The sequence below is a fragment of the Mustela nigripes genome, chromosome 16 (assembly GCF_022355385.1).
Source record: "Mustela nigripes isolate SB6536 chromosome 16, MUSNIG.SB6536, whole genome shotgun sequence".
Lineage (NCBI taxonomy): Eukaryota > Metazoa > Chordata > Mammalia > Carnivora > Mustelidae > Mustela > Mustela nigripes.
The window spans coordinates 31636474-31650380 of NC_081572.1; the positions used below are offsets into that span (position 1 = coordinate 31636474).

The window sequence follows — 13907 nt, forward strand, 5'->3', positions numbered from 1 at the left end:
TCCCTGGTTTCTGTGAGCTGCTCTAGCAAATCAGCTGAAACTGAGAACAGGGTTGTTGGAACTTGCAGTCTATAGCTGGTTGGTTACAAGTATAGGTGATAATCCGTCATTTCCACAGGCATCTGAAGAGAGTGTGTGTGTGTGTGTGTGTGTGTGTGTGTGTGTGTGTTGAGGGGCAGTCTTGTGGGACTGAGCCCTTAACCTGTGGGATCTGATACTATGTCTGGGTAGATAGTGTCAGAATTAAATTAAACTGTAGGACAGCAAGCTGGTGCAGCAGACAATTGCTTGTTGTGGGGAACTCCCAGCCCCTGCCCCTTTTGGTGACCAGAAGTCAAGGGTTTTACGTGAGTAGTAAAGGAAAGTCCTTGGGAGAAACGCAGTAGAGAAGAGCAGGGTTCTTCCCTGCATAGGAAGGAGGAAAACCGAGTTTCCCTTATAGTGATGCTCCAAAGGTAGAGGAACCGTAGCAGTTTCTTGGGTGGCCATAACAAACTGTCACAAATGGAGTGACTTCAAACAATGGTAATGTATCCTCACAGTCCGGAGGCCAGAAGTCTGAAATCAAGGTGTGGGCAGGGCTGTGCTCCCTCTGAGGGCCCTGGAGAGATTTTTGCCTTGCTTCTTGCAGCCTCTGGTGGCTGCTGGCAAACCTCTGCGCTCCTTGGCTGGTGGCTGCACCTCACCAAACTCTGCCTCCGTCTCCACATGGCTGTCTTTCCTCTGTGTGTGTGTGTGTCTATTTCCAAATCCCTCTCTCCCTCTAAGGATGCCAGTCATTGGGTTTAGGGCTCTACTCCAGCATGACCTTGTCTTCACCCGATCACATCTGCAAAGACCCTACTGCCTAATAAGGTCACATTCACAGGCACCAACAACTAGGACTTTGACATACCTCTTTTGGGGGTTGGGAAAGAGTACACAGTTCAACCCCAAACAGAACCTTAGTAAGTGTTACTACACAGAGGAACTGAGGGGGTAAATGCTGCTGTGGAAGAAGAAAGAATGGAAGTTACCGAGCCATCATCTGTCCTAGCAGAAAGCCAAGAGGCAATGACAGCAGCTGGGGGTATGAAGCCATGTGCAAAGCTACTCACCAGAAGCACCAAACACAGCAAGAGCTGACCATGGTTGGCCCCAGCGATGGGCTGACGAAGTGGGAGGCAGACAGCCTGTTCTGGGAAGTGTGGGGAAATTTGAGTATGGACTGGTTATCAGGTAATATTAGAAAATTAGTTAATTGCCATGTTGTGAGGCTTAACAATGGTAATGGTGTTGATATAAGGACAGGTCTTACTTTTCAGAGAAGCAGGCTGAAGCCTTGGGTGAAAGAAGTCATGTTTGAACATGCTTTAAGATACAGAAAAATATATAGATAAGCAAAATCTTCAGAAAAGATCTACATGAGCAAATAAGCAAAATATTAATAATGGTTAAACCTACATGATGAACCTATGGAGGATCATACCATTCTGTCTATCCTTATGAGTGTTTCCATAATCAAAATTTATTTATTTTAATTTAAATTCAGTTAATCAACATGGAATGTATTATTTGTTTCAGGAGTAGAGGTCTGTGATTTATCAGTTTTATATAATACCCAGTGCACATTACAACACACACCCTCCCCAATGTCCATCATCCAGTTACCCCATCCCCGACTCCCCTCCCCTCCAGCAACCCTCAGCTTGTTTCCTGATTAAGAGTCTCTTGCAGTTTTTGTCCTTTTCTTGTGTTGTCTTGTTTCATTTTTTCCTTTCTTCCCCTATGATCCTCTGCCTTGTTTCTTAAATTCCACATATCAGTGAGATCATACGATAATTGTCTTTCTCTGACTGACTTATTTCACTTGGTATAATATCCTCTAGTTTCATCCATGTTGTTGCAAATGGCAAGATTTATTTTTTTGATGGGTGCCTAATATTCCATTGTAGATATATACCATGTTTTCTTCATCCATTCATCTGTTGATGGACATCTGGGCTCTTTCCATAGTTTGGCTATTGTGAACATTGCTGCTATAAGCATTTGGGTGCACATGCCCCTTCAGATCACATTTGTTCCTTTGGGATAAATATCCAGTAGTGCAATTGCTGGGTCATAGAGTAGTTCTATTTTCAACTTTTTGAGGAACCTCTATATTATTCTCCAGAGTTACTGTAACAGCTTGCATTCCCATCCATAATCCAAATTTAAAAGTGAGAAGGTTTTCATGCGCTTGGGTGACTCAGTCGGTTAAGCATCTGCCTTCAGCTCAGGTCACTTCAGGGTCCTGTGATGGAGCCCAGGCATTGGGCTCCCTGCTCATCAGGGAGTCTGCTAGTCCCTCTGCTCCTTTCCCCACTCAATCTTTCTCAAATAAATAAAATCCTCTTTTTCTAAAGTGAGAAGGTTTTTAAGTATTTAGTAAGTCTTGGAATGTGCTTGTTTTCCCCATCTTTGCAGCTCTTCTTGGACCAAAGACCCAGAGAATAGGGTTTCTGAGGTCTTGTGGTTCAACCCCCTTACTTTACAAATGGCTAAAAAGGTTGACTGTCTTTCTAAAGTCACACAGCCAATGAGTACATGAGTCGGGGCTGGACTGGGATCTCCAAGAGCCTCATCTAGTGCCTCGCTGCTCTCCATGCCATCTTTGGTCTCGGTTGTGGGCTAATGGAGCTATTTTTAAATGTCAGTAAACAATGGAGGTACACTCGATTCTTCCTTTTTTTTTTTTTTTTTATGGCTGACATTCCCTATGGGTCACTGAGTTCTCATATGTAAGAAATCTTGATTATACCTAAAAGCTTTATTCTCTTCAACATGACAGTAAAGTACAGTCAAGTCCTTTAGATCTTAAAGGAACCCCTTTGGGGGTTTGGGAATGTGCATGTTGGTTGAGCAAAAAGCATGTCATCTACCTTTCACTAGCATTAATTATGTGAATTTCATTAGTATTATTTATTGTTATATAATAGCTATTATAATCAATTATTTAATAGTAATACTATAATATAGTTATTAATTGTGAGTCAATAGACACAGGAACTAAGTCCTGCTGGTGAGATTTTCCTAAATTTGGGTTTCTTGGCTTTACAGATATTTGAAATGGTCTTTTAAGAAGCCATGCTAGGTGCATCCGTCAATAATCAAAAGGGAAGGAATAAACAGTTTTAACCTTGAGAATGTGCAGCACTGGAGGTCGGATTGCCCAGAAGGCCAGGAGAGACACGGCAGGAATGCTGCAGGACTGTGGAACTTTCTGGTGCCCTCTACCTGCCTGCAGTTCAGATGACCAGACCCCTCCATCTCACCTGGCCTGTCTCCCATGGCCCTTTTGTCTTCTCTCACAACCAAAAGTAGGAAAGTTAGGGATGGTGTAGGGGCGCCAAAGACAAGCTTTGCCTTCTTAGGATTTAAATTGGAAACTTTCTGGGATTAAGCTGGCTTTCTCTTGTTCTAACCTCGGGGGCTTCATGAGTGTGGCTGGACCAGGGCAACCAGGAGCCAAGGCTTGGGCGCACTCACTGAGGTGACCCAGGCACTGACCCACCCTTTCCCCAGGCTGGAAAGGGAAACCCTGCCTGTGCTACGAGTCAGCTCAAGGCTGCTGGCAGCAATGGTAACACAAGCCCATCGTCCCTTGAATTATACATTTAAGGGGCTGGAAGCGTTGAACGGCTCGTTCATGCCAGGGCAGGGGAAAATGGTTCCGGCAGGGAGCCAGGCCTGAGGAAGGGGATGAACTCCAGGGAGGCAGGGAGGCCATGACCCTCGCTGCTGAGATGGAGCAGGGCCATTTCACCTCCCCTGCCAGGGGCCAAGGGAAGCTGGTGATAAAGCCCAGGATCCAACTCTCTTTGTGCTTAATATTCAAGAGATAATGCTGAGCACACTCAGGATTTAAAGCAAGCACCCACGAGGGGGTCTGAAGAACCTGCCATCTCCTGCAGAATTCCTCAGCTCGCAGAAACTAGACCAGCCGTGCTCGCCTGCTGCCATTCCTCTCCTGAGCACACAGTGCTGGGCTCTGCTCTCCTTCCCAGGCAGGCCCAGCACCAGGAGCTCCAGGGGCATTTGCTTCTTCTTCTTCTTCTTCTTCTTCTTCTTCTTCTTCTTTTTTTTTTTTTAAGATTAGGGGCATTTGCTTCTGACTGGCATCTTTATTTTATGGAACTGTAGACAGCTTCAGAGTTTCCAAAGTTCAGCCACAACCAGCATCTTCTTTGGGTTCTGCAGCCCAAAACATACTTGATGCAGTATTATTATCCCTATGTTTAGATGAGGAAACCATTCATTTGTTCATTCATTCACTCAACAAGTCCACTTTCAAGGATCTCTTGGGCTCCAGACCCTGTGATGGAATGGAATGCTCCTCAGAAGGGTTAATGACCTGCCCAAAGCCACAGTCACACAGGGAGCACCAGCGCCGGCACTGGAACCCAGTTCTTTGACTGACACCAGAGGCCAGAGCTCTTCCTCTGTAATGTTCCCCAGTGGCACCCTCAGCCTCACCCTCTAGCCTAGCACCCCAGGTAACCAGTGGCAGGTGCGTCCCACTGCAGACTAACCAAGGTCAAATGGAGTGAAAGGGACACAGGACAGTGGAAAAGACATAACTAGATCTTTCCTTTTTTCTAGAGCCTTTATCTATTTGAGAGAGAGAGCATGCACAAGCGGTGGGGAGGGGCAGAAGAAGAGGGAGAAGCAGACTCCCTACTGAGTAGGGAGCCTGACATGGGTCTTGATCCCAGGACCCTGAGATCATGACCTGAGCTGAAGGCAGATGTTTAACCGACTGAGCCGCCCAGGTGCCCCAGGACATAAATAGATCTTTCTGACTCTCCAGACCTCATTCCTATCCCACGCACCACTCCAACCCTGTCATCAACACTGTCTTTCACTGGGAGGAGAACCAGAGGGAGTTCCAGAAACTCCTGCCCCAAGGGTTGTGCAGCCCTGGCACCCAGAAACAGTGTTTCTAGGGTTGGAGCCATTTTCTTCTTTCTGCTCTAGATAGTAACCCTCTGGCTTCCCTCCATAATCGGGGAGCAGAAGGGAGAAAGAAAAGAGCAAAGTTTACCACAAGGAGGACAATAAGGAAGGAAAGAAGAAACAGAAGGAATGCCATTAAAACACTGCTTTACACACACACACACACACACACACACACACACACACAAATAAACAAAAGCAAGTTTTCCAGTGTAACCTACCAGCACTGGGTAAGCTCCAATAATAGACGAGTTCCCAGGCTGTTCTTTAGCTTTCTCCTTTGTCTTTTTGCTTTTTTGTTTGATTGATTAGCTGATTGATTGGTTTGGTGCTAGAAGGTTGGAAGAAGATAAAAGAGATCGCAACTGCTGGGGGGGTTGATGAGAAGAGAGAAGCGATTAGACAAGTAGATGGTGAAAAGGGACACAATCCCAGGTTTTTGTTTCTTCTCCTTTTTTTTTTTTTTTAAGATTTTATTTATTTGAGAGAGAGAAAGAGTGAGAGAGAAAGTGTGCACATGAGTGGGTGAGGGGTGGGAGAGCAGAGGGAGATGGAGAAGCAGACTCCCCACTGAGCAGGGAGTCCAACCAAGGGCCCAAACCCAGGACCAAGATCACGACCCCGTCGAAGGCAGACGCTTAACTGACTGTCTCCCAGGCGCCCCCTTCTCCATTTTAATCTAATGTACATTCGCCTTCATCTGGTGGGAAGCAACAGTTGCTGACAGCCTTCCAAGCACTGAGATCAAAGACTGACTCCATGCCAAGAACTATGTTCCTGTTCCTCTTTAACCCGTATAGCACCTTGATGAGGGAGATGTTAGGACCTCTGCTTTACAGGTAAGGGAACTGAGGGTCAAGTTATTCACCAACTCCCCTAATGTCACAAGACAAGGCAATTGATCAGGGCTTCAGTCCCTGGCCTGCTGGGGGTTTTCCACTCCTCCACATTGCCTCTCTGCCCACATCGCTTCCCTGCTCCATCCTCCGCAACAAATTTGTACATTTTGTCATTGACTGGAGAAGGTTAGGGAACACTGCCCTGGGCAGTCTCTAGGGACTCAGCACAGTTAGCTCCTTCCTTTCCTCCCACTATGGTGCAAACACAGTCGGTTTCCCCCACAGGCCTCCGTCATTTGTCCTGTGGCCTATCAGCTCCCATATCTACTATATTCCAGGCACCCCAGGACCTTGTCTTCCTAAACCTCAGCCAGAACATTATTTTACAAGGACACTCACCAACCTTGAAAGGCAAGGTACCCCAAGGCAAGGAAATAAATTAATGTGGTTGAGCAGCTCAAGAGTGCAGCGCCACCTAGCGGTGCTGCGGCCAAACGGTCCCTGGTGGTGACATTTTCCAAACAATCAATATCTCATTATTAACCATAATCACAACCTGATGTTTACTTTTGGAGAAATGTTCAGCGGCAAGGGATGCACATGCACTTTTCTGCATGTTTCAGAGGCCTGCGATCCTAAATGCCACAATGACTATTAAACAGTGTCCTGCCTATGAGCAAACAGGAGGGAGCAGAGATTGATTGTACATCTTTTTCATCTAAGCAACTCACCAAAAAACAAAGCATCCGTTAAAGCCACTGACCTTTCACTAACTGCTGGAAGGAAAATGTTTGATAAATAATAAATAGACCAGTACTGGATGTTGCTCAGAACCATCTTTTAATTAAAAGAACAGATCAACTAGGTCAGGTGACTGACATTTGAGTTCCAGTCCAAGACAAGCATCATTCGAGGGTAAAACTCTACCCCAAATGGAATTTCATTGTCAGCTACCATTCTAACTAACAAAAATCGTCTGCCTGGAAAACATATGGATGGAGGGGGCATAGCACTCAACTTCCTGCCTCCTTTGCTTTCCCCCAGCGAGCTCTTCATTTGAGGGCCACAGCAAAAACAATCAACTGTCTGGTTCACATCTCCACAGAAACTGCTCCAGCACTGGGCTCACCCAGTCACACACCCACAGGCCGCACTGAGCGCTACCCTAGGAGTGACAGGGAAGCCACTTCCTGTCTTCCCCACAGGAGATGCCCTTCCTCCCCCAGACAAAGTGACCTCAACCATGTGGCTCACGGAACCTACTCAGGCATCCATCTCCCTGAGCACCACCGAAGGCTCAAAACACATGATGAATCTCACCAATCACGCCTCCACCTTCTGGCTGTTCTGGAAGACTGGAAGAGCTCAGGAACAGAGAGACCCTCAGCGAAGTGATAATCTCACACCCCCCACCCCCAACACACATCCTCACATCCTCACATCCTTGTCCCTGGCCCCACATTCCTGAGGCAATGCGAGCACGGGCACTACCAGACCCACATCATGTCACAGGCCCTAGTGCCCGTGTCGTCAGGAGAACTGGTGGCCCAGCTCTGAGTTAGACCTGCTCAGAGCGCAGAGCCTAGAAGGATGGAAGAGGCCCCACAGCTCCTGTGTGCCTGTCTGGATTCCCAAGAGTGGAGGCAGGCACCAGTGCGGGGCTCAGAGAAAATCTTATCCCACTTAAATGACTTTCTTTAAAGACAGAATTTGTGCAGTGCTTTTAAATGTCAAGCCATCATTTATTTACAGAGAATACAGTATCATTTAAAAAAAAAAATCAGGAGCACCTGGGTGCTCAGTGGGTTAAAGCCTCTGCCTTTGGCTCAGGTCATGATCCCAGGGTTCTGGGATCGAGCCCTGCATGGGGCTCCCTGCTTCTTCCTCTCTCTCTCTGCCTGCCTCTCTGCCTACTTGTGATCTGTCAAATAAATAAAATCTTAAAAAAAAAAAAAATCACATTAGGAGAAGGAAAGGAAAAGTGAACTGGCAGAAATTGAAGGGGAAGACGAACCAAGAACAACTGTGGAGTCTGAGAAACAAACCGAGGGTTTTGGCGGGGAGGGTGCTGGTGAGGCCTGGGTGAACCCGGTAGTGGGTACTAATGAGGGCACTATTTGCATGGAGCACTGGGTGTGGTGCATAAACAATGAATCTTGGAACACTGAAAAAATAAAATTTAAAAATAAATCAGGAATCCTCTCAGAGCACCGATTTTTCTATAATACTGCTTTCATGTTCAGAGAACATGACACTAAGTATTAGACAAAATTACAAAAGGACTTGGGTTTGCCTTTTAAGGACACATGATCAAGAATAAGGCCTACTAAACAGAAGCGAATGAAGAACTCTAAAAAACCTTGTAAATCCAGTACCACTTAAAAGAGCCTTGCTATAAGGGCGCCTGGGTGGCTCAGTTGGTTAAGTGTCTGCCTTCAGCTCACGTCATGATCCCAGGGTCATGGGATGGAGCCCTACACTGTGTCGGGCTCCCTGTTCAATGGAGAGCTTCTCCCTTTCCCCACACTCCCTGCCCTCACTTGAGCGCTCTTGCTCTCGCTCAAATAAATAAAAATTTAAAAAAAAAAAGCCTTGCTATATAGATGATGGGAGATGAGTGACCTGTTTCCTTTGCTGACTTTCTTTTTCCTTCTGTCCCTTAACTAAGAGCATTCATCTGGCTCAGTCCCCGACCATCCAGTATCTCTCTACACTCCCCCTGGAGAGCTCATTCATTCTCCTGGCTCCAACCCTTAGCCTTGTGCTAGCGACCTCCTCCCTATCTCCCAGACATCTAACTCATCCCTCTGTCTGCCACTTGGACGATGCACCATTACCTCTCAGTATGTTGAGAACTGAAGCCCTCCTCCCAACCTTGCTGTTAGTGATGTAGGTCACTAACTTTGGTCACTAAGCTTTGTAACCTTGGCATGGCTGCAGAGACCAAAGCCTTGAGAGGTCTCCTCTTCCCGCCCTCCCCCCTCTCTGCCCGCTCCAACCCCATTCTTTGCATCACATCTGGGTGAATCTTCCTTCCACACAACACTACTTTCACTATGTTACTTCGCTGCTCAGACTTCCTTATACCCAATTGAACAACTCTGGATAGTTACTGAGGCCACCATGATCTGACCCCTGACCTGTCACACATATTACAAATGAGCTTTGCATTCAGTATCAACTTTCACATAACTGGAAGCCAAAGAGGCAAATATTATTCCTATTTTGTAGTCTGGCACCGTCACAGGCACAAGGGCACACGAGCAAAAACCGAATTAACCAGAACTAGCCTCAGATCTTCCAACTTGTCTTTGCAAACTGCACTGTAACCTGGACACATGCCTTCCTTGGCTTCAGTTTAGCAAACCCACACGGAGGGCCCACTCCAGAAAAGGCTCGGTTTAGTGTATCAGTAGATACAACTAAGAATTTCTGCACCTGTTGACACTCTGAATAGAAAGAAGGTAGTCCCCTCCCAGAACAGACGACCAGGGGTGAGGCAAGAGCGCCAACAGCAGACCAGGTATGCCAACTAAATGATGTGCATGAGTGCAGCCTGAAGAGGCTCTGCAAGGGACTGGAGATCTGATTTGAATATCAAGTTAACATTTCCAAGCATGTACATTTCTCTTTCCTTTTTCTTTTTTCTGTAACTGAGTTTTATGCCCAACATGTGGATTGAACTCAGGACCCTGAGATAAAGAGCCACATGCTCTACCGACTGAGACAGCCAGCCGCCCCTGAGAAGGCCCCACTTGGACAGGCAGTGAAAACAGTTTCTCAAGACTGCGGTGGCAGGAAGGGTGCTCCAGGCAGGGGAAACAGCGTGCCTACTTCAACTGCCCCCACCTTTCAAGGCTCTCCGTGTGGTATTCCTGGACTAGTCTAGAGCTGGCTCCTACCCGACACTACCATTATTTCATATCATAACTTAAAAGAATTTCTGTTCATCTTATTGTTTCCAAAGTCACTCATCTTCCCAGTTAGATTTTAAGCTCCTTAATGCAAGAATGAGCTCATACTTCCATTCTCTCCAAGCATCTCTATGTTGTCGATGGCTTTTGCCTACACCAACTGTGTGAAGGGCTCTGAACTCCCCAGAAATCTTCAATGTCACTGTTTTGACCACGGAGATTCAACATGAAGACGTCTGCTGTAAGGTCCAGGCTTAGACTCTTCTCAGGAAAGAGTCTGTCTGATTTAACAAGATGGAAATGGGGGCGCCTGGGTGGCTCAATCGGTTAAGTGTCTGACTTTGGCTCCGGTCGTGATCTCAGGGTCCTGGAATTGAGCCCTGACCTGGGCTCCATGCCCAGCAGGTGTCTGCTTCTCCCACCTCCTCTCCCTCTACCCCTCTCCCTACTCCTGCCCATGTGCATGCTCTCTAATAAACAAAATCTTTAAAAAAAAAAGGAAAAAAAACCAAGCTGGAAATGTACTGGTGAGGGTGCAGGGATATAGGCATCCCTGCATATTGCTGGCGGGAGTGTAGAAGAGCAGCTTCTGTGGAGGACAACATCGGAATCAAAGACATGCGACTCCAGCAGTACCACAGTGACGGGTACGCCCACAGCAGCACTGGCATGTTTGCAACCCAAGAACACATACAGCCACTTTTGTCACTCAGGCACTGATCATATCACTAGGCATCCACACAAAGGATCTGAGACAATAATATTAAGTAGAAAAACGAGGTACAGGACAGTAAGCACAATGTCCTCACGCATATGCCCAAAATATTCCCGGAAAGGAAATGGACTCGGGGGAGAGAACTAGGTGGCTGGAGATAGGTTTTAGAAAGGAGACTGGCCTTTTACTTTTAAATTCTGAACCATGTGCCTGTACAGTTTCAAAAAAATTATGCATCAGGGACACCTCAGTGGCACAGTTGGTTAAGCATCTGAATCTTGGCTTCAGCTTGGGTCATGATCTCAGGATCATGGGATCAAGCCCTACATCTGGCTCTGCGCTCAGCACAGAGCTTGCTTCAGGTTCTCTCTCCCTCTCACTCTGCCCCTCCGGCTCATGCTCTCTCTCTCTCTCTCTCTCTAAATTAAATAAATCTAAAAAAAAAACAAAAACAAACAAAAAAAAAAACATAGAGGCACCTGGGTGGCTCCATTGGTTAAGTGTCTGCCTTCCACTCAGGTCATGATCCCAGAGTCCTGGGACTGAGTCCTGCGTTGGGCTCCCACTCAGCGGGACTGCCTCTGCTGCTCCCCCCGCCTGTACTCTTTCACTCTCTGTCAAATAAATAAATAAAATCTTTTAAAAATACATACATACATACATACATACAAATTTTAAAAATATAAAGTTTGTGTCAAACAACTTTCTAAAAATGTCATCATTATCATTATGGCAAAAAAAGCTGCCTTTTAAACCCCAGAAACAGAAGGTCTAGAAAAGTTAATGAGTGACCCCCAACAGAACCATCTCTCCCACCTGCTTAAGACCTCCTCCCCAAGCTTGGCACTCACTGGCTGTCTATGGTTGTTGAATGGATGAATTTACTTTCCCATCTAAAAGTAAAACATTCCACAAACAAGAAGAATTGCAAAACGGTGACAGGGGTGGCAGGGAGATACAGCATGGCCGAAAACTGCTTTTGCCTCATGTACTATTCACCTTCCATTCCCAGAGCACCGTGTGCAAGGCCGTGCCCAGGCTGAGGTGTGGGCTCTGCCCTTGGTCTGCCAGAACACAGAAGAGACTGCACGCAAAGAACAGAAAAGCTACAGGAGTTCGAAAATCAGAGAATTTCTGAAGCAACTTCTTTCTACTACCTGAAAACCACTGGTCTGATCAGAAATACAAAAGCTACACACTTAGAAGAAGATGTCATTTATTCAGGAGAAGATATGAAAATGAAGAAAGCAGAACAGTTGGTAAGGTCTCATGAGCACATCTCCACACCAGGAGGCAGGTGGATGCCGGGGGAGAACAGCATCTAAATGAGCTGGCCTCCACCTGGCAATCCAGTTATCTACAGATGTCCTCTAAATTCAGTCTTCGGCTGAATGTAATCACTTATTCATTCAAATCTTTACTAAGCAGACTAGGTTCGGGCCTATGCTAATTGCCTCCAGCATCCTCAACCTCATCTATGAGATTAAAGCTATAGTTTCGACCTCTGTCTATCATCAATGATAGGTTCTCACTTTTACCACAAAGCACAAGTCAGCGTGACCTCTCAAGTTGAAAAGCAATAGTTCTATAGTAAAATGTAAATTATCTACAGACAGAAACAGTTGGCCCAGGGGACATACCATATGCACAAGTAAAAGCCTGACGGAGCCAGAAAAGAGAAAGATACCGAGAATCAGATATAGCCAACCCACATGTTAACACAGAAATCTAAGCAGACCTACTCAAAACGTGTCCCATTCAAACCATTCTTATAAAGGTTTCCTCATGCTATTTACAATTTTAAAGTAAATTTACTTTTTAAGCAGTCAGGGAATTCTTTATTTAATACCATCCTAACATAAAAGTTCATTCAAACCATGAAACTGAGCTTATGACAACCTAGAAATAGGAACTAAAAGAAGGCAAACATAATGCCTTAGAGACTGGGAAACATTTACACAGTTCAACTGTTAAAAACAGTTCAACATTCATTTAGTGAATACAGTCTGGATGTCAGTATACATGGAATACAAGTTCTTCAGGGAGGTGAGAGACCTTTTGGCTGTTCTTCAGATGTCTCCAAACGCTGATCCTGGGGAACTTCTTGAAGAGGCTGGTTTTTTTCCAATACTGTTTGAGGTTTGACACCCGTGGGTTCAGATTCCCAGGAAATGTGACTACCTTCCTTTTGCTTAAAAGACCAAACATAAATACATCACACAGATGTCATTTTCACTCCACTGACTGGCTGAAGCTGAAGCTAGCTGAAGCTAAGCACATTCTATCATGGAATCAAAACATTAACATTAATATCCCAGGTCAAATTCTATTATAACAAGCAACACACATGATAAAAATCTCTAGAGAACCATAATTTCAAAAGCCCTAATACTAACTCACTTGTTCCAAGTAGCAGTCACTATCACAAAATTTTAGTATATGTATATGTACACATCTTTTTTAAATTTCAGTATATTTCATCTACCAGCATTTGACCTGGTGTTCAGGGACACAGGCCAAGGTTGGGAGAAGAAAAACCAAGCCTTCAACTTCTAACAAAGAGACAACTAATCCTTAAAATAATTTTAATTAAAAAATACTCACAGTCCTTGTTTCTCCTACTCTTCTCAGAATGACACCTGCTGCTAATAAAGCCTTCCCTGTTTCCACAAATAACTTCTCTTCATCAGTTTCTCCAAGTTTCTGTAGCTCAATGTACTTCTCCACAAACCTGGAATTCCAAACAGTCACATCTGAGGTCTGTATATTGAGAGTCATCAACATGCTGTTACACAGTATAAAGCCTTCCCTTAACACATCTTCCTATAGGAGTAGCTTTTTCCTCCTGGGGAATTCAACAAAACTCCTCAAACTGATCATTAAATTCCTTAAAAAAAAAAAAAACCAAAAAAATTAACCCAAGATATGTTAAAATGGCTTACTGTTGACAGGTAGACTTGAAGTTTGGATTGAACAGATCAAAAGCTCTCTGACCAGATCCATAGGCTGAATAAAATTTCCTAGAAAATATAAACAACACAACATAAATCTCCACTTACAGATCATGGCCATGAAGAAAAATTACTAAGCCAAGCATAAACTTATTTTTTTTTAATTAAGTTATGCATGCACATGGCTAATACACCAAATATTACAAAAAGGTATCCAATTAAAAGTTAACATTCCTGCTCACCTCCACCCCAAACCCCCAGCTCCCTCCCAGGAAGCAACACTAACCATTTTCTTGGGTATCCATCCAAGAATATTCTAATATACAAGCATACATGCATCTATCATTCCCCCTCAGCTACATAGTTTAACTCCAAGGACAGAAAACACTATTGTACATCTTGTACATTGTACATCTTGCCTCTTCTTTTTTTTTTTTTTTTTAAAGATTTTTATTTATTTATTTGACAGACAGAGATCACAAGTAGGCAGAGAAGCAGGCAGAGAGAGAGAGGT

General features: G+C 45.0%; 1 protein-coding gene and 1 long non-coding RNA gene across 3 annotated transcripts in view; both read right to left on the reverse strand.

Moving 5' to 3' along the window:
• Positions 1-11045, reverse strand: part of LOC132003332 (uncharacterized) — a 67988-nt gene extending 56943 nt beyond the window's left edge. For both annotated transcript variants that reach the window (XR_009400169.1, XR_009400168.1), the window contains exon 1: positions 10922-11045. This is a non-coding gene — a long non-coding RNA (uncharacterized LOC132003332). The remainder of the gene's footprint in view (positions 1-10921) is intronic.
• Positions 11046-11641: 596 nt separating this feature from the next.
• The window catches only part of MRPS23 (mitochondrial ribosomal protein S23), a 5680-nt gene continuing 3414 nt past the window's right edge, over positions 11642-13907 (reverse strand). Inside the window, exons 3-5 of the mRNA XM_059380866.1 lie at positions 13385-13462; positions 13047-13173; positions 11642-12633 (exon numbers count right to left, since the gene is read on the reverse strand). Coding sequence (XP_059236849.1) covers positions 12481-12633; positions 13047-13173; positions 13385-13462 — 358 coding nt within the window. The 3' untranslated portion in view covers positions 11642-12480. The remainder of the gene's footprint in view (positions 12634-13046; positions 13174-13384; positions 13463-13907) is intronic.